Consider the following 21,827-nt stretch of genomic DNA (forward strand, 5'->3'; position numbering starts at 1 on the left):
GACGTTCTTGCTAGATAAACAAACTGTTTGGTCATCTCATTTAACAGATTTTCTTACACCCCATGCCTACATGGCTCATTGGTGATCTGGTTAAGTGACTATCCATTTTGAAGTGTAGCTGACAACTTAAAATATCAAACTGCATGTTTAGACCTTTTTTTAAAGTAGTAATTGCAAAGTTATGTGGCTTCTTGACATCCAATATTATTATTGTTAGACTTTTCCCATTACTAGGCAGATCACTGGACACATTGCAAGCTCCTGTAAGTTACACATTACCAGTTCCAGTCTTAATTCCACGTGCTGGCAATACAACTCTTAGTGAATTTGATCTCAGGTTTTTGTGTGTGGCCGTTCTACTCTCAGGATGCTATTCTGATCACCCTGTCTCAAAGATGCTCTAAGAAGGATTTTTGAGTGCAGGATGATTGAAGGTATCCAGTATAAAGAGGAGATGAATAAGAAAGCCAGGTATTCTGAATAATAAGCAGTTTAGCTAAATAACCTTTTTTTGTAATACAAGGAAAAAAAAATGTTGAATTTAAAGGGCAACCAGTTTTATAACGATAAGACAAAATTATTTACATAACACGTTACTAACCTATGTCACTCACTGACCTGGGGAAAGAAAGGATAGAACCTAAATGACGAGTGGTTGTCTAAGTAACTAATGTGGGGGTTTTTTTGGTGTCTTTTTTTTTTCTTTAGTCTCATGCTTTATAGATAAACCTAGCACTACCTGATGAAGATACTCTTATGTAAACTAGTTAAATTCTGTGTTACAGCCTGCATTAGATTTTCTAATGCTTCTCCTCACTTTTAAGCACAAGGTCATGATTATGGCAGACCAACCTTCTGATCCTGTAAAACCTTTTTTTTAATCCCATTTTTATGTTATTTTAATATGTTTTGTTGTTGTAATAGTGATGCTTATTACTATGTTTACTGAGTCTGGAAATACTCAAATTTTAACCTAGACAGAAGTTTACTCTTGCTTCCCTTCCACATGCTTCTATTTCTCTTAATTTTCATTGGAAATCAAAGAATGCGAGTTTTATACAACGGATTGCTGTTACAGACTTGAGACCATTTTAACTTCATCTTGCTGTGAGAGCTAAACCTTGGTCTTCTTATAGAGAATGGTCTACCCACTGATTTTATAAGCATTACCTCAAGGTTGACAGTTCCATTATTCACAACAAAGGGCAGAACCTGAAGTATATCTTAGATGCTTTGAAGATGATTTTACATGGGGAATCCAGATACTGACTACACTGATTCCTCAATCGTGAGACATGCCCTTATATCAGCACTGAAGGAGGCAGACTGCTCTTTCTAGATGAAATTGACTCATCCTTTTGATAATGGTGGTGATCATGTGTAAATGCAACCTGAGAACCTACCAGAAGGGTAACTAAAATGGGAGAAGAAAGAATAATGGAAGAGAACAGGAGATAGTGAATGTAGGAAATAGCAATGTGGGACACTCTGAGAAGTGCTAGATGTCTTCTAGGCACATACTTGATGTTATAAGGGTGGACTTCTCCAGTAGAGGATAAGACAATATTCCAAGCATTTCCATTTGCCATAGACTGTAAGAGAAAGTAAGCAGGCAGTATGCCTGGTCCAGCGTCTTAATTTGTCCATAGCTGGTATTTGGTTGTAGAAGTTTGTTCCTTGCTGAAGACAGTTGCAGAGCTTTGTTACTCCTTCATTAGCTTATACCACTTTGGTGAAGCTGTCATTAAACGTTTGCAGACAGCTCTCAACTCGCGCGGCCTGCAGCTTTCTGTTGGCTCAGTAATTAAAAAAGACATGTTTGTTTTTATTAGCTCTAGTTGCTGTCCCACAATATACTGACTCTTAAAAATATTTTATTCTCTTTAGCTATTAACACTAAAACCCAGTTCCAATTGAGTAGATCCTACCTCAGATGTTTGGCCTGCTTACTCCCTGTGTTCAGCTACTCCAGTGTCTGTTCCTCAAATTAAGCTGTGCACCTGGTGGCAGAGCTTTTCCATTTCCTCCTGCTGGATTATGGAACAGGCATCATCTCTGGAGAGTTCAAAAATCTTTTTCAGAACTGCATTTTATTTATTTATGTATTTAATTTAAAACATTTATCTTTTAAAACCAGACTTGTCTGCTTTCTTTTGTTCAGTTGGGTGTTAATTGCTGTATAGTGGTTTGTATGTTTGGTGAGAACAACTGTGTACTTTGCATATCTAATTGGCCTGAAGTAAAAATTCGTGTTACTTAAGTAATGGCAACAAACAATTCCCCTGTCATTCTGTAAATACACACCATCTTTGTTTGTTTCAGACTGTAAATTATAGTTTGTGTAGCAGTCATCACAAGATTATTGAACCTTTTCTCCAGTTTCAATATTTAATAATATATATCATATTTAAAGTACATTTTGATACCTATGTTGCACTTACAGAAGCAGAGATAATATTTATCTGATTATATTTATTAATGAATAATTAGATGACTGTCACCAATATTTCTGTTTATAAGATAGCTTAGTATGTTTAATATTTAATAATATTTATACGATGTCATTAATTCAGAAACTTGTTTAAAGTGAGCTATGTAATGCCATGCTACTGCATGAAGAAATACTGCATTCTCCAGTTATTAAAACCAAGCTAAAACAGAAGAAAAAAGCCAGGTTCAAGTGAATCTCTACATAAACAGAAAAAGATTATTATTGCCTCTTTTATGAAAGATTATAACAGTTCCTGGAATATTTGTAAAGCTTCCCTGGGCAATTACACAGTTTGGTAGTAGTAAATAAAGTAGTTACTCCATTCTTGTGTAAAGAAAATATCAACAGATAAAACATGACTTTTAAGTACACTCTTTCAGTTAGATTGGTATCCATGATCCTCTAAATCATAGAATCATAGAATGGTTAGGGTTGGAAAGGACCTTAAGATCATCTAGTTCCAACCCCCCTGCCATGGGCAGGGATACCTCACACTAAACTGTGCCACCCAAGGCTCTGTCCAACCTGGCCTTGAACACTGCCAGGGATGGAGCATTCACAACTTCCTTGGGCAACCCATTCCAGTGCCTCACCACCCTCACAGTAAAGAACTTCTTCCTTATATTTAACCTGAACTTCCTCTGTTTCAGTTTAAACCCATTACCCCTTGTCCTATCACTGCAGTCCCTAATGAAGAGTCCCTCCCCAGCATCCTTACAGGCCCCCTTCAGATACTGGAAGGCTGCTATGAGGTCTCCACACAGCCTTCTCCTCTCCAGGCTGAACAGCCCCAACTTTCCCAACCTGTCTTCATACGGGAGGTGCTCCAGTCCCCAGATCATCCTTGTGGCCCTTCTCTGGACTTGTTCTAACAGTTCCATGTCCTTTTTATGTTGAGGACACCAGAACTGCACACAATACTCCAGGTGAGGTCTCACAAGAGCAGAGTAGAGGGGCAGGATCACCTCCTTTGACCTGCTGGTCACGCTCCTTTTGATGCAGCCCAGGATACGGTTGGCTTTCTGGGCTGCGAGCACACACTGAAGCCAGCTCATGTTCATTTTCTCATCAACCAACACCCCCAGGTCCTTCTCCACAGGGCTGCTCTGAATCTCTTCTCTGCCCAACCTGTAGCTGTGCCTGGGATTGCTCTGACCCAGCTGTAGGACCTTGCACTTGTCATGGTTAAACTTCATGAGGTTGGCATCAGCCCACCTCACAAGCATGTCAAGGTCCCTCTGGATGGCATTCCTTCCCTCCAGCGTATCAACCGAACCACACAGCTTGGTGTCATCGGCAAACTTGCTGAGGGCGCACTCAATCCCACTGTCCATGTCAGCAACAAAGATGTTGAACAAGACCGGTCCCAACACTGATCCCTGAAAATCCTTCAGAAAAGTCTAATGTTTCTGTCAGTCGTGGCTTTTCCCTGCAAAGGCTCTTGCCCAGTGTGCCACATTTGTTCAGTTATGGAAGAATGCTGGTCTTTATTACACTTGTGTGAGCTTGTTCATTACAAATTTTAGATGCTCCATTGCACTGTAATTCCCAGAATCAGCCTTTGGCATATGTTAAAGGTTTCTGTTGTAATTGCAACCCTCCCATTATTTTTGTAATGAGACCTATTTAAATGATACATTGCATGCTGAAGGATTTGGACATGATGTATTGGAATTCTTTTTTGGGAGCTCTAGTGAAGATCATCTCTCATGGCAGTTTGCTTGAAAACTCTTTTTACTGATGTTTCAATTTAAAGAAGATTCCTAAAGTTTATTATTTTTTTAAAGAAGGGAGGGGGAAGTTGTTGAATGGGAAAAGCTTATATTTAGAATGAAAATAATTTATTATTCAAATGTCATCTTCTGATACTGTTGTAACCATTTGAGCATGGGTTGTTTTGTTTTGTTTTTTCTACTAGAAAGCTCTCTGTGTCTGATGTGTTTAGAAATAGCTTCAGTAATTATTGTTAGTAAGATCCTCCTCAAAATCAACTTTTGTCTTGCCCTTTTATGTGAATACATTTAACTTTCTATATTTATGCTGTGTTGCATTCATTTATATTTAGTCAGGGTTTTTACTTCTGAAAGATGCCATTACCTCTAATAACACCTTTAATCTGAATAATCATGCCTGAATCGTTTGGTCCATTGGATTCATTTTGGTTTGCAGTATTCATTTACTTTTAGTCTCTAGTATGCCTTCAACATTAGTCTTCATGCTGTCCGTAATCCATTATTTTATCCTTTTATCTGCCCTTTTTACTTTCGCTTTGATAGACCACTTCCTTTTTTGCACTTTGTCTTCTAAAGCTAAATATTACTATGATTTTTTTTTTTTCCTTTTCTCTGGAATATTAAATCTAAATATGTTATGGTCACTCTCATATGCCTCATGCCAGGACTTTGGACGCTTTGAAATTAGGAAAAAACCCCAAACCCTCACAAAACTCATAAAACCCTTGTAGGGTTCTGACTCAAAGAGTTTAATATGTATTGTATCCAGATGTTTTATTCTGTGTGATTCCATGTTGAGTAACTGAGAGCCTGCTGAAATCCCTCATTAGAACTTTCTAATGCATTACTATTTTCCTCTATAGTTCCATTGTACACATCCGTGGTTCTTTTACTCCATCTTGGCTAGGAAAAAAAACCCCAACCCAAAACCCAACAAAACCAAAAACCGAACCTCAATCCCCCCATGATGATGATTCCATATTCTTCTTAGGCAACTGTACTGTTGTTCAACAGTCGTTAATGTTCAGGAGCCTTCCTAAAATGCAACTTGCATTTCTTTTGCAATTTAACCCTTTTTGTTTTCCTCTTATTCATCACATACTATATTTTGACAAAACCTCTTCATTTTTTTCAGCCTACCAGCGTGTGTTCCCTAATTTTGTCTTCATTCTCTTCTAACTTTTTATGTGACCTCTAGTAATTCTTGCTTTTTTCCAGTTTCTCTTCTGTTACGTTACATCTTTCTTGAAGTGTAATGCCCCAAATAGGATGTAAGGCCAACTGAAGTCTTGCATGTGGAGAAATGGAAGCACTTTGCAGCTTCTTTGGCTTTCCTCTTCCCCATCTCCTTCAACCTTTAAAATTGTTTCTACTGTCTGTCACAGTACTGAGCCTTGCTAAGTCACAGGTTGTTTAAGCATAACAGTTTCACAAAAGTCTACCTATTCTGGTTGGTTGTTTTTTTTTCATATGCCAAAATAAATAACGAATTCCTTAGCAACTTGCATTGGTTACCTCTTTGTTAATATATCCAGAATACTCCATTTGCATTTATATCCCATTTAAAAACATGCTGTACAGTCTTTTTTGCTCCTATTAAATTTTTTTTCTGCAACCTGTTATCCTCTTTTTCATCTAATGCTGATTTTTTTTTGTTGTTATGTTTTCAGATTAATAGTGCTTTTAATGCTGTAATGATAGCTAGGTCTCACACCTGTCTGAGCAGCACAGTGATATCACGAAAACCCAGTCGTGCCCCCCTCTGGCAGTCTGCATCTCTAGCCAGGGTTGACCTTTAGCACGTAGCAAGAGTGGGGCAGAAGCATACAGCTTTTTTCTCATGTTGCAATGAATTACCTCTGCACCCGCTCTCAGTAGAGAGAAAACACCTTATCTTGTACAAAACTAACATCTGAGTCACATATCAGGTGGCTGCAGAAAAAGTAAGTAGTGTTGTATGTGAATTCTCTGAAAATACCATTATTGTTATTGGAGCCAGACCAGTGTTGAACATCTTGGTTTCCTTTGTAAAAAGAGAGTTGCCTTTGGTGATACAGAAGAGTGAAGTTTGGCTTACCTAGACAGCTTTTTGGTCCATAACTACTGCCTTCATGTGATGACTTTTCATGGAAAAATATAGTTAAGCTGTTGAAGCTAGCATATTTCAATATCTACAGAATTCTCAGACTTCACTGGGTTTTTTGGGACAAGCTTTCATTAGGCAAGGGTAACAGATGTAAAGCAGACATCAGTTGTTTGTTGGAAAATAGCTTCAAATTGAGGTTAATAAAGTTGTTTATAAGATCTGACAAATCTGATAGTGCAATCAAGAAGCTCTCAGGCTTTTTAAAGGTTTTTCTTTTTTTTTTAATAGATATGCTTTTAAAAAGTTAAATACTTTTTTTTTCTGGTGAAGAATTTCTGCCTTTTTAAAGTATTATTTTGGGGGGGTCAGGGCATATGCATATATCCTTATTTAAGTCTGAGAATAAGTGGGAATGTACTGTTGTCCCTGTTTTGGAAGGAGCTGAGCTGACCTGGCTCTTGACAGGACATCCATCATCTGAATGGATGTCTGTCAGCTTGAAAGCTGAAAGGTAGTAAATTCCATTCCAAATGAGAAGGTTGTTGGTGGGATGGTATGCCCTGAAGCATACCTTCATCTGCTGATGAATGAGGGCTGGGCACATAAAAGGGAGTGATATGGAACAGCACGTGGGACATGAGTACTTCACTGGTAACAATTTTGTAAGGTGCAACTGTGAGTTTTAAACTGTTGTGGTTTAAACCCAGACACATAGCTCCTTCACTCCCCCCCCCCTTTCTTTCTTTCTTTTCTCCCTTCCCTGCTCCCGAAAGAATGGGGAGGAGAATCGAAAGAATGTAACTCCCATGGGTTGAGATAAGAACAGTCCAGTAACTAAGGTGTAACACAGATCACTGCTGCTACCACCAATGATAATAATGATAAGAGAAAATAACAAGGGAAGAGAATACAATACCACCCACTGAAACGAGTCCGACCCCAAAAGAGAGTCCGTGCCCTTCCGGGTAACTCTCAGTTACATACTGGGCATGACGTGCTGTGGTATGGAAAACCTCTTTGGCTAGTTTGGGTCAGTGTCCTGTCTCTCCTTCCTCCTGGCTTTCCCGCCTCCCTGGCAGAGCATGAGGCTCAGAAAGTCCTTGGGCAGACCAAATATTTGAGCAGTAACTAAAAACATCGGTGCTATTAGCACCGTTCCCAGACCAAAAGTGAAAAACACAGCACTGCACCAGCTACCAAGAAGGGGAAAAAATGACTGCTACTGCTGAACCCAGGACAACCTAGAAATGGAGTTTGCAATAGTTGAGATGTAAGGTTTAATGAAGTATTCAAGGAGTCATTTGGGAGATGGATATATTAATTCTACTCCCTCGTGTTTTGTCTGAAGGATTGGAATCCATGAGAGTGCCTTCATCACTGAGCTATATGATAATGCTCTGTTTTCATACATGCTGATAAATTCTGTCTGGCTTAATGAGTCCTCCATGTCTATTCTTCACTTCTGCTGTACAGCTGTTCCAGGCTGTTCCTGCTTTCTCTGCTTGATGGCTAGAGAAGTCACGGGAGATAGTCTTGTAATCTTCCTGAGCTGCAGTGAAGTTAAATGAGTGGATGATATTCCTCCAGATTATTTTTACAAAAGGGTATATTTTTCTGAAATGGATCTCTGATTGCAGCCCTTTTTAACAAATTCAAGAGTGTTAATGAGCCCTGGATATGAATGAAGTCAACCAGGGATGAAATGAAGGGATAAGGGTACTTAGCCCAGCATGCCATTGTACAAGGAAATTGAGGGATCTTCTCTGTGCTCAGATGAGTGATGATGATTTTACTATCCATTCATATGTCACTGGCTGACAGATTGATCTGAAGCCAAGCAATTGGCAGCTTGCTTCTTGGGTTCTGATAAAGAAAAATCAGCATTACCAGGAGTTTTCATATTGACCTTTTGTATCTCTGTCTACTGGTAAGGACCATACTGTGAACTTCTTTCTTTCTGATATCCAACTTTTAATATGTTCACAGCTGCTCTGTTTTTCATCTTTGTAATATCATCTCAGAGGAACTGTCAGTCATAGCCATCAGGGGGTTTTTGTGCATGTGTTTTTCTTCCTCACCCTTCAACTGAAGTAGAGATTAGGAGCGTAATGCAGAATGGACATGCACTTTTTTATATAAGTTGTGACATGGATCTTGCGATACCTCTTCAGTTAACAATCTGCTTGAAATCAAGTTTGAAATGAAAGTTTAAAAAACTCAAAGCAGAAGACTAGTTCTGGGTCCTGTCTTCTGTGTAGTTTGGGTGCTGGAATGTGGTGCTTTGTGAACTCCAGTATTGCAAAAAAATCCCCCAAAATTATGTTCAAAATGCTGACAGGGATAATGAAAGGAAAATAAGGAAAATAACACCATTTATCATTAATTTCCTCTTAGGCTTTATTCAGTTTAAATAAAAGATGTATCTCAGACAAAGGATTCCATTGACTGATTGCACTATTTCTAGATCAGGTGGCTCCTACTTAGAGTTTTTGAACTCTTACACCAGTTGTAAGATGGTAAAATGTACATTTAGTGCTGTTTGTCTCATTAAAGTGCTTCTGTGGTCCTCCTGGGTGACTTGTCTCAGGTTCCACCTTCTGGAAGCTTCCATTTTGGTTTTGAGCTTCATTATTATTTGTCCTTGAAGATCAGCCAGCTCTCTTGGGCACCTTTGTCATTCATGACCATCCCTCATGAGATCAGGCCAAGCAGATCCGTGAATAAAATGAAGAGCATTTTCCTATAATCCAGGGGGTTTTCTTTGCCCTGTTACTTGCCTTTCTCACTTCCCTTAGAATCTTAAGCTCCACTATCTCTTGGTTGCTGCAGCCAAGGCAGCTGCTGACTTCCGTGAGCCTGATTAGGCTGGTTTTTAAAATTTCTGAGTGGAAGATCTGGTAGAGCAACACTCCTAGCCAAGTTTGTCAGCATTTGTATCAGTACTTGCCCTCAATACATGCAAAATCTGGGTTGCTTGTGCCCTACTGTGCTGCTCTTCTGGCAGATGAACTGGTGGTTCTATTCTACCGTAAGGACCAAAGATTGGTGTGTGAAAGGTTTCCTTGTTGCCATGTCCTGAGGATGCCTCTTACATCTCCAGAACTTCAAGAGTTTGGTTTAGTCAGGGTTAGAAGATAATTCCTCATAATTCCAAAATTTCTTTTTGGTATGTAGAAGCAGTAACTATGTATGAAGGAAATTTATGTGAGACTGAATATGTTTGCCATCCAGAGGCATTTAAATGACTTATTTGACATATATGTGAGGTGTCCCTGCCCATGGCAGGGGGGTTGGAACTAGATGATCTTAAGGTCCTTTCCAACCCTAACTATTCTATGATTCTATATCAGGTAAACACTTGTTTTTCTTTCTGTATATTTTGGCACATGAACAGATGATTTAAATGTTCTTACTTCTGCCTCAGTCTATAATTTAATCCGACCTAAATAACCAGTGTACATCTACTCATCTCTCTTCACCATAGAGAGAGGTACTTGTTGAGCTGTTTGTATTTCCTATTCTGCATACCCTATAATCAAGATTAAAATATTATCATTATTACACTCTGATGAAAGCAATCTGTATCAGTGGTAGGTGCAGTATAGGAAAAGTCAGATCTAGTGGAATCTGTTGAAAATCTATAGCTAATGTTTTTTTGTTAGCCGAGTTTTGAAAAGAAAAAAATACACCAAACCACACAAAACACAACACAACACCCACAGACCACAAAAAGCCCAGAAGTGGTAACTTGCTGAAATTTCCAATGATTTTTGGGAATATCCTGTTATAATAGTGGCAGTGTATATTAATTCAATATTATCTATTTGAGTCTTCAGAAGCATTGTATTTCTTCCGGGGATAAGGCTTTATGGGAAAGTACCAAGAATACAAACTTGGTTCTTTTAGGAAAAGATTTGTTAACTCTGCACTTAACTAGCTGAATATATGTTTAATATTCTGTTCTTTTTGAAAGTGGAAAAGGAACCTTGTGTGAGGTAATAGTGTCTGCTTAGAATTATAATGAACACACAAAATTTAAGAATGCTATTTACTCTTTAGAATTCGAAATATTTAATTTAGTGTGGATTAGGTGTTTCTTTTGGTTTTGTCTGTGTCAACTCTTTTAAAATATGTTTTAAAACCTGACACAGCCTTCAAGACATCAAGAAGCAGAACAAGTGGTCCTTGTCAGAACAGATCAAAGTGGAAGGGCATGGCCTGTGACCGCACCAGATGAACCACAGGAGTCCAAAGGAGGAAGGAGAAAGCGACAGATGGTAAGTTTTACAAATGTATTAAAGTGTAATTCTAAAATGATTTTATAGTTTTATGATGAGTAATATGAGTGTCTTACCAGAATGTCAATAGGTAGTTAAAACGTTCCTGTCAGAAGATGATTGTAATTAAGTGTTAGAGTATGTATTTATTAAGCATAGATTAAGTTTATTTTCAGGCTGTGTTTCCCTAGGGATGACTTTAGGATGTATTTAAATACACATTCAAGAAAAAGTAAGTTTTTCAAGTTCTCACAGTCTCTTCTCCAAGGAGTTTCTATTACGTAAAGTTATGTAAATAATGAAGATTAGCAGAGGTGAACATTTCCAAAATATGATTTTATTGACATATTCAAGTCTCAGGGGCTAATTTTCTTTTGCTTTTATTTGATTCTGATCAAAAATACTGCTACTGCTGATAATAAAAATTTTTACCTAATCTTTGCAACAGTGGTTTTGAGGAGGAACAGTGAGAAGTTTGGAAACTGGAACAGTGTTTGCTTGCAACAGTGAATAACCTAATATTTTGATCTTTTTGCTGTAAGAGGAGATAACAATACTTATATTTCTAGCAAGCATGTTCTTGATTAGTAGGACAGATCCATTTGTAACACTGCTATGGAGGAGTGAAAGGCACAAGAGGGTGAGGAGTAGCTTGCCATCCTCCTATTGTTTTCTACTTTGGAAAATATGATCTTGTTTTATGTTAATGAGCATTCCCTATACTCCTTCAGGATTTAATTTAGTCCTGCTCTAAAGGACAAACTCTGTTCTTTTGTACACTCTAAGATGACAACATTTCCCAGCAGAGGTACCACATTTATCAAGTTTTCAGTACTGTGATTGCTGTGTTTCAGTAGTGTCTGTGACTTGACAGTTCAAAAGCTTCTGTAAATAATGAAGATTACTTTTTGGAATAGTCTGTTTTTTGTGAGCTGATCTACTGTTTCACTTTTCTTTCTTTGTTTTCATCTTTCCTGAATGGTAATATTGTAGCTCTGGTAGCTTAAGGATATGATAGATACAGCAATTGTAGGAAGAGGCTATATTTTTATTTCAGTGTACTGATGCAACTGAAGAAAGTGGGGAATGCTCTTTTCCTTAAGTGAAATGAAGCAGCAAGCCCAGTTGTTTCAGATGTGCTTAGCTTGATTCATGATTCTTTAAACTTCCTGAAATTAGTAAGATCTGAATTTTATAGTTGATCATTCTCACTAGTTTAATATTTATTTTCAATATGTTTGCTTCTAGATCCCTACTCATGTAGATAAAGAAAGAGTAAGGTATTTTCAGGATGATGATAGTATGGACCTGAAGGATTTGGTCAAAAATGAGAAGATGAGGACAGCAGAGGATCAAAACTCACTGTTCATGCGTATGGCATCAAAGGTAAGGTGTTGTGTGTTTGGCTTTTTAATTAAATATTTTATTATTTGAAATGTCAGGGAGGACCTGAGGCCTCAGTGCTCTAGGTATGTTGCTTTTGGTTGAGAACTCTGTCTTGAGTAATAATCAAGTCTATTGTAAGATGGTCCTGGTAAATGTTATCAGTGGTGGCAACTTGCATGCACCTTCATAGAGGTGATTATGTTGTTCTGCCTGTAAAATTCGACACTTTTGAGGTGACTACTCTTAGAGTGTTGTATATCAATAGGTTACTTGTGCCCAACAAAGCAGGTTTTCCCCTAATTAGTTACAAATACAAGAAGCATTTTCTTAGTGTGTAGCATAACTCTTCCATCTAGGAGTTACAAGAATCAATGAGATTTGAAGAAAACTAAAATTCCATCAGGACATCCTGGTTAATGAGATAATTTACACTCACAGGCCACACAGATTTATACACCATGGTTCCATGAGTGACTCTACTTGAAAGAGGGTCCAACTCACAGATAGTGCAATGCAAATGGAACTGTTAATTTCTGTCATCCAAAGTGAGTAATAAAAATACGCTTTCTGTGCTTGGTATTGAAGTGTTTGACAGAGATGATTTCCAGTAGCTACGACACACTTTCTCTAGCATGCTTCAGATTTTACTGGGTTTGCTGCTCCAGTATTTTGTGCACTGTTGAGCAGGTTTAGAAAAAGCTTATTAGCATGGAATGAGTATCATCACAGACAGAATTAGCTTCTTCCATTTATTTAGAAGGCAGACAGGGTCTTAGAAAGTAGATTTTGGTTGGTTTGTTTGTTTTCCTTTTAAAAATCTCCTCCCTTAGCCAATACTTAGAACAATCGGGAAGACCACGACAGTGCCCAGTAAAAAATATTTAATCTGATGCTATAAACCATGTGGCAGGAAATCCTTCTGTAGAGATTATCAGAATTTAGTGTGGTTTATGCATTTCAATTCAGCTGCTTCTGGGAGATGTTCTTATTCACTGGCATACTCAAAAAAATGATGCCCTTGGGGATCCAATTAAATAAACACATCTTCTTGGCAGTATTTGATTTCCTGATTTACCTTCCCTTCAAAAAAAAATGTCCAAGCACATAAAACTTTGCTTCAAGCTGTGTAATAGTGCAAACTATTAACTAGAATTAACTAGCATATCTGCCATGGAAACATTTACAAGTAAATGAAAATATAAGGACACGATATTAATGTGTCTTTCTGAAATCGATATTAATGTGCTTAATCTGTCCTGTGTTTGGTCTGATGTTTTCATGTGACTACTTCCAATGAGCAGTTTACGGATTGCTTTTTGTGCTCCGATTCTTTTCAGAGACGTGAAAATAAAACCAGGCTTATTTGAGGCTCATGAATTTGGCAATAGTAAATGTTTGCTGTGCCCCTATGAATACACAGTGGAGAGTGCTCTCAAAAAGAGAAATATTTTTTTACTTGGATTTTTCAAACTGAAATGAAAGGCCATTGGTGCTTTTCTGTGAAATGTATGTGCATTTATGTGCTTGGCTTGCCCCTGAAATTTCTAAACTTTGTGAAAAAGTATTATTTGTGTATTCATGTATTTGCTGATTCCAAGCTTCAAACCGGAAATAATGTTTGACTTTCTGAGCATGTTCAGTGCTCAGTGCTAATTGCACATGTATGACTCTGGGGAAAACATTCTAAGGGGGTGGACACCCTCCCAAAGCAGGCTAAAATTGTATTTAATTAATTAAAATTAAATTGAAGGGTGAGTGAACAGAAGAATAAAGAATTTCTGGAGGTTAAAAGAAAAATCAAGTCCAGAACCCAGACATTATTTAAAAAGTACTTGTCTTATCCAAGTAAGGAGAATGGAAAAGAGTTTGAGCTTTGCAGGCCTAGAAGTAAGCTTTCATAAGAAAAATGATCTGGAGAGAATCGCTTTAAGTAATTATTTTGACTTTGCTAAAAGCATAGAACTAGGAGCTAAACTCATTGGAAGCAAAAAGCCTCCAGGAATGTAGTGTTGAAAAAACCTGATCAAGGCATAATTAGAGCGTTGAGGAAAAACAAGTACATACAAGAAGAACTAATGAACTGTTTGTATTAATGTCCTCTATAAATGAGGTCAGAGAGATTCTTTTTCATGAGCAATTATTTACAGGGAATAAGTAAAAAACTATCTCAAGTTAACAGTGTCAGTAAAATGAATTTTAGCCCAGACTTACAGAAATCCATTAGCTTAAAAAGAAACTTGAATTTGGGATGAACAATAGCAGATGTCTAAAACTGAATGGTCCTCCTCCTTAAGTTGTCTGAAAGAAGTCAGGTGTGACATGAACTGCTGAATATAATCTTTATTCATCCTGAGGAACAGAAGATGGCAAGTGTAATGGCAATCTTTAAGAAGAAAACAGAGGGCAGAAGTAAATAGTTATTTTTTATTTTAAAAAGAGGGTTGCCAGTGGGTTAATAACATAATTATTCAGGGCTGTCAGACACAGAGGTCATTCTAAATTGTAGAATTTCAGAATAGAAAGCTGGGATTTTTCTAACACTATGAAACTTTTATCTGAATTGATTCTTAAGGCGTACTTTAGAGGGTTGCTGGACACACGTACGTATTTTAGTGGTATGAGTCATCTGTCCTATTTTGAATGCCGTCTGAAAGACATTATAGGTATAAAAGTTATTAAGCTGTCTAGCTCAGACACAGGAGATTATGCTATAGACCTTTCAGATAAGGAGAAAGAAATCCCACCATAGGTATCGAGGCAATAAATTCAGATGAAAGACAGGGTCAAATAAATGCAGAATGATGGTAATCATGAAGCCGAGTGAAGCCATAGCTGTGTATCTGCCACAAGAGGCTGTTACTGCTTGTTTTGAGAGTCATTGCAAGTCTGCAAACGGTATCTCAGTGCTGGTGTAATTAAAAGGAGAAACAGAATTTTGGAGATTGTGGCAAAAGAAAATTTAGGACCTGCCTGAAACATATGGTACCCATAGCCTCAGTGCTAGCCAAGCCTGTAAAGCATACCCTGTCATAGAATGGTGGCAATTTGAAGTAAACCTAACTAAGCAACATTTCTTCATCCTGGGAGGGGGGAATGACTGCTGGTACACTAGAACACAATTATCATAATAAGTTTAATAGAAACAAGCTATTTTTGTTTCTCATATGTGAAGTGTTCCAGGGCAGAGTTTAACATGAAGGGTTTGGGGTGTTTTTCACTGAAGGAGGAAATTGTAGAACTTGCACTGTAGCTAAAGCATGAGATGCTGAGGAGGCCTGAATTGTGAGGTGGAAAGAAAAAAAGATACACTGACTGTGAAGTACAGTTTCATTGGTAAATATTAAATAAGGAGATCTAGACAGGCTTTTGGTGCAGGATTTCCACAGTGAAGTGCTGAGAGCTGCAAGTATATAACAGAAGTGTCAGTTCTATGTGCTTTGTTTATGCTTTCCCCCATACGTTTTAGCCATTGCTGGAGATTGATTTTGTAACATAAAATGATCACAGTGGTTGGAGTGAGCAGCTGAATTTAGTTATGTTGTATTCTAGAGGCTTTCCTTTGTTTGGTTTTGGTATTGTTTTATTTAAGGATAAAATTTCTTATTAATGTTACAAGAGTGTATTGTGTTTCCTGGCTTATGCAACTGCTTTATATTGTAGTTTGGGAAGGCTCTGAAGGTTCCTACTGACTTCAGTAAACTTTGGGTCAGATACTGTGTACCATATGTACTGTTTTTCTTTTTGTGTTCTTTTTTTTGTGTTCCATTACATTATTTTATTAGAACCAAAACTCTTTTGTCAGTTTTAGTGGGATAACAGTACACAGATTTGACACAGATGAATTACTTTCTCTTTGTATATTCATTTGAGAAGTGGAAAAAATATCCACAAAAAATGAATCTGCCATCTTTCAGAAGAGCTTTGGGAGAAAACTGCTGGACGTCTGTAAATGATATCCTACCCAGGATAGGAGAAGGGAGACCCTATCCCTTAAATTCTGTTGAATAATTTAATTTATTTTATCAGTCTGAACTGCTTTTGTTGAGTGCTTGTTATGATTTCCTGGGAGTGGCTACTGGGATAGAAGTTATCTACTGCAGATGAGGGAGTTGCTTTTGATGAATAAAATTTAGGGTATATTTTTTACCACAGTCTTCCTGTAAGGATCTCTACTGCACTAATACTTTTCGTTACAGTGGTGGTTTTGCTTCCCTGAATTCTAATGTCAAATCTGGTGGCAACATAATTTGTGGGAAAACAGATATTCAATGGGTGGCTCATCCTTAGGTTCAGTTGGATGCCTCTTTTCAGCTTAACGGAAACCAAAATAAAATTTGTTTGAATTGCTGAAAATAGTATTCTTTTTTTAAATCCATTGTATTTGTTATTTTTCTTAAAATTGCTGACTGCTCAGTCAAGTAAAAAGAAGAGTTAGACTAAAAACTTAAGGAGCTTCTGCTGTCATAATATAGTCAAATATGTCTGTGTTTTTGTCTTAGAGCATCTATCTTATGATCAGATGATATTTTTCCATACTGGGTGTATCTTGTTCAGTCCAGTGAGTGTTCAGCATTTGTCAGCAAGGTGGCTCTCCAGTACTTACAGCTCTTTGGTTGTGCAGTGTCATCACCCTTTCTTGCCACGTTTAATCCAATATGAATCCATCAATTTGAACAGAGGATCCTAAATCCTCTCTGCCTTCATCACCTCGGTCTTGTGTGATGAGGTTGCTTCTTCTGTGCCAGCCAGCAGTGTAATTCCCCATGCAGTTGTGGCTGTGGTTGCCACTAAGCATATAGACTACAGCACTGTTATTTCCTTCATGGATTTACCCAGGGCTTTATCACTTTCCCATCTATGCCAAAAAGAAAATTCCAGAAACTTAGCTGTTGAGGATGGAGGAAATTACACTGCTCTCCCAAATGGGAATGGAAGGAGAAAGATGGACCAACAGGTTTTCTGGCTTTTATGCAGCCAAATGCTGAGCTACATGTGAATGATACTTTCCCAATATTTTGCATTTTAATGCTATTTTAAATTATATAAAGGCTAGTTGTCATGAATCTCTGAAGAATTTTACAAAGTTGCAGTTTTGTAAAGGGACATCATAGAATGGTTTGGGTTGGAAAGGACTTAAGATCATCTAGTTCCAACCCTGCTGCCGTGGGGCAGGGGCACCTCGCACTAGACCGGGTTGCCCTAAACCCTGTGCAGCCTGGCCTTGAACATTGCCAGGGATGGGGCAACAACAACAATGGGGCAACCTGTGCCAGTGCCTCAGCACCCTCATGAAGAATTTCTTCCTTATATCTAACCAAAATCTCCTGTTTAAGTTTGAACCCATTGTCTCTTATCCTGTCACCACAGTCCCTTATGAATACTGTCTCTCTGGCGTCCTTGTAGGCCCCCTTCAGATACTGGGAGGCTGCTATGAGGTCTCCCCTAAGCCTTCTCTACTACAGACTCAACAGACCCGACTCTCTCAGTCTCTGTTAGGAGAGGTACTCCAGCCCTCTGATCATCTTTGTGGCCTCCTCTGGACTCGCTACAAGGGGTCCACATCCTTATTTTGGGGGCCCCAGAGCTGAATACAGTACACAAGGTGGGGTCTCATGAGGGCGAAGTAGAGGGGAAAATCAGCTCCCTTGACCTGCTGGTCACGCTCCTTTTGATGCGGCCCAGGATACGGTTGGCTTTCTGGGCTGCGAGTGCACAGTGCAGGCTCATGTTGAGCTTCTTGTCAATCAACACCCCCAAGTCCTTCTCTGCAGGGCTGCTCTCAATCCATTCTTTGCCTAAACTGTAGCTGTGCATGGGATTGCCCCGACCCAGGTGCGGGACCTTACGTTTGGCTTTGTTGAACTTCATGAAGTTGGCATCGGCCCATCTGTCCAGAGTGTCAAGGTCCCTCTGGATGACATCTCTTCCCTCCAGCGTATCAACCAGGCTACGCAGCTTGGTGTCATTGGCATGTCAGCTGCACCACAGGATCAGTCCCAACACTGATCTCTGAGAAACACCACTGATCACTGGTCTCAACATGGACATTGAACCTTTGACTACAGCTCTCTGTGTGTTGCCCTCCAGCCAATTCCTTATCCAGCAGGTAGTTCATCCATCACATTCATGTCTCTTCAACTTAGAGACAAGGATGTTGTGCAGGACAGTATCAAGTTGGGGATATTGAAATAGGAAGATAGAATTCAGAAAAAAAATTATTTTCTTAAACGGGACTTGGAGGAAATGTCAGTACGTAGACCCAAAATCTCTATCCATGAAACCTCTGTCGAATTGTATTGGCCAATGAAGGTCTGTATAATGTTACCTCATGCCTGACTCCCTTTCTGTTTCACAGACTAAACTTCTGTTGTGGTCAAGCCATTCTTATCCTTAGAAGTCTTTTTCCAGTTTGTAAAATTTCCTTTTCTCAAGAGCTCCAGGAGATCAGATGGAGGCACTGTGCCACCTCCTAGCTATTTGTTTACCTTTTGAGCCAATGTTTTAAATTTATATGAAATGCAAGTTCAGATTTACCATTCCCCTGTTGCTCATTGTTCTTTTTCTAGTTGTGGTTCTAACACAACCTTGTGGTACTTGACGCTCTTGAGTCCTGTTACTTTTGGCTTCTGTTCAAAGCATGTTGATGTGGATGTCAGTTTTCTTGGACAGTCTGAAATACAGCCTCTCCAACAGGCATCCTATGCATGCTATTATGTCAAATTCATGACTCATGAAAAAGCACCAAATCTTTCATTTTCACTGGTGAAAAAGATTTCTTTTTTCCTTGTTTAAAGAAAATATTAAAAGCCCAACACTAATCTTTTTAACGGATGGGGAATAAAACCCAGGCCTTAAATCTGATTCTTTCACTTCACTGTTACGCTTAAAGAAAAAAAAAATCCACCTTTTTGAAGTAACTGCATTTTACTTTTTACTTTCTTCAGCTTGAAATCAGTGCTGCAGAAGCATGACTATAGGATACAAGAAAAGTCAACAAAATATTTGAAAACTGGTATTTTTTTTCCTGACAGTTTTAGAGTACAGAATGAGTGTGAAATCTTAGGTTTTCACTACTGATAGCTTTAAGTACCCTGTCTGTAATTCCTTCTGCCCTTGACTGTTGTAAGTAGTTCAATTTTCCCAAATTCGTGCTGTTAAGACTTACGTAATCCTTTTACTTATGTCAATAGATGCTTGTGGGTGTACAAATGCTGATTTCTAGAACATTACTTCAATAGAAATTACCTTCTATTTGTACGGATAAATTTTACTAAGGCTTTTTTTCTTCTTGTTGAGTACATTTCACTAAAAGAAAGCAAGAAAGATTAATTGGTGTTGTTCATCAGGCCATTTAAATTTTGTACATAAACTGCTTTTATTTAAGAATCTCTGAAGTCATCCATAACATGAATTTAAGCATTGAAAAAATACAGAACTATGCTAGTAATGCTGACCTTCATTTATGGATTTAGTAAAGAGATACGCTGGTATAAGTTTGCAAAAAGCAAATTTGCATGTTGCCTTTCTTTGATTTTGAAGGCTGTAAAATGGAAGGTTGTTTTAAGCCTTAATCATTTTTATTTGCTGTGCAAACCTGCCTGTTACATCATAGAAAGTTAGGATTGGAAAGGACCGTAAGATCATCTAGTTACTACTCCGCTGTCGTGGTCAAGGGTGCTTCACCCTAAAGCATATCTCCCAGTGTTCTGTCCAACCTGGCCTTGAACACTGCCAGGGATAGAGCATTTACCACTTCTTTGGATAACCTGTTCCAGCGCTTCACCATCCTTACAATAAAGAACTTCTTCCGTATATCCAACATGGACCTCCCCTGTTTAAGTTTAAACCCATTACCCATTGTCCTATCACTACAATCCCTGATGAAGAGGCCCTCTCCATCTTTGGATTTCCATCACCATAACCCAAAATAATAGTCTAGAAACATTTAGAAACTAAAGTGAAAAATGCAGCATGTTGCAGCTGCTCCTATTATGTAATAAACCTTTTTTATTTTTTCACATGGTGAAGCTGTTCTAGCACAGTATGTAATAAATGTGATAAAACTCTAACAAAGCTCTAGTGCTCTGTTGCTGTGAAAGAATATGAAAACCCAAGATAAAAATAATTCTGAAGTCCTTGTTCTGCCTTCTGCTACATTTCAGTTCAGTGCACAAAACACCTTTCTGTGTATATTGTGTGGACACAAAGTTAAAGCTCTTCCTGCATGTAGAAATAAATCAACAGCAGTGACAGCTGGATTAGGAAAGAAAACCTTGGAACAGGAGAAACTGTATAGATGCAGCCCGTAACAAATGACTGCATGAGCATTTGGCATTCTTCCTGAATTGTGTTAAAATTACAAGAGAAGTTACAAATTAATATTTGTGCTGGACAGGCTTTTCTAAGCATTAAAGTTATGGCCAGGAATAACTTTAAAGTTAAATGCTAATGAGAGCTTTAATAGCAGAACTCTGTGACTGAAGGTGTTTTGTTTGGCTTACGTTTCATTGACCTACAGGTAAAGTTTTGTCTGTCCTAATAACTAAATATAGCAAAATCTACAGCCTTCATTTCAAATAACTGAAACAAAAAGGAGATTGGTCCCTAACCATTGAGCAGTACTCTGCTCTAAATTTGTTGCTTGACTTCGGCTGCTCAAAGGTAGTCCTGAACTACCTTGCTCGTCAGCATGATTCATCATGTTTACCTCTCAGTGCCATAGGCCTTAAAGCATTTTGTGGATTCGTACTATATGTTCAAAATATTATTTATTTCACTGTGATGGTAGGCTTGGGAAATGCCTATATGCTGAATGTTATGGAATGAAACCTACAAATTCAGATGTCTGTGCTCATACAGAGGTTGGAGTTACCATAAAGGTAGCATGATAAAATTCTACCTTGTTTTGGCTTAAGCAAATAATATTTGAGATCAGAAAGACTCTTTTCTGAGGTGATTTTTGTTGTAAACTCTAGGTGCTAAATGCTAAATAAATTTAAATGTGATGAGATGTATTCATGTCGCCCAGGTTCATATTCTAAAATAATAGTTTATTCTTCTTTATTGCAGCTTCCCAAAATATATTATGAGTACAACATTCCACAAATATTAACAGTGTCATTTCAAGTTGAAGACGTCAGTGTTGCCATGACAATTTAAAACCAAACTGATACGTTTTATAAAATCTATAGACTTTTTGTTTTCACAAATTTGCCAAGCAGATGCACTTTTATTAGCTTATGTGGAAGTAACTTCAGCTATGATTGCGTTAGCGAGAAAACAGGAAAAGCAGAAGTTCAATAGTTGCATACAAAATGGAATAAGAAATTAAACAGAAAAGTAAACGTACAAAAAAGCTGAAAATAACCCACGCTAGAAAGATGCAGGTATGTTTTGCTACTGGGCTAATTGTGCATAATGGAATTTCCTGTTTCATCCCCAAATTTCAGAGAAAATTTGAAGAGAGGGGAAAAGTATACTCAGGGTATTATTACATTGTACTAATCCCTGATGATTAGGAGTTCTGTTTCTTGAGGTTTCCTTTAAGTATTACAATGATATTAAATTCTTTAGTAGGGCTTTCTTTCCAAAGGGCACACCAAAAGAGCAAGTAATAGCAGCTGAGGGAGAGAGAAGAGATACAACACACAGCACACTTCAGATGGAGTGTGTAGGCATCCAGTGATATATAAGACTCCAGGGATTTTACTTTGGAATAAGAAAACCAGAATTGGTTTAAAATTCAGCCATGAGACACAGTTCCAGTGATCTGCACACGTGTTGACAGAAGAATGAGGCTGACCCTGAAGTGTGCCTTGCACAGATCTACAAGGTTCACTTAGGAGGTAGCCCTG

General features: G+C 38.1%; 1 protein-coding gene across 4 annotated transcripts in view; it reads left to right on the forward strand.

Moving 5' to 3' along the window:
* Positions 1–21,827, forward strand: part of CWF19L2 (CWF19 like cell cycle control factor 2) — a 74,963-nt gene that overhangs the window by 36,177 nt on the left and 16,959 nt on the right. For all 4 annotated transcript variants that reach the window (XM_061457781.1, XM_061457784.1, XM_061457782.1 and 1 more), the window contains 2 exons: positions 10,462–10,587; positions 11,836–11,973. In XM_061457781.1, the coding sequence (XP_061313765.1) occupies positions 10,462–10,587; positions 11,836–11,973 (264 nt within the window). The remainder of the gene's footprint in view (positions 1–10,461; positions 10,588–11,835; positions 11,974–21,827) is intronic.

The sequence above is a fragment of the Pezoporus flaviventris genome, unplaced genomic scaffold, assembly GCF_033815535.1.
Source record: "Pezoporus flaviventris isolate CSIRO_AGI_PZ_B2104156 unplaced genomic scaffold, CSIRO_AGI_Pfla_v1 ptg000025l, whole genome shotgun sequence".
NCBI lineage: Eukaryota > Metazoa > Chordata > Aves > Psittaciformes > Psittacidae > Pezoporus > Pezoporus flaviventris.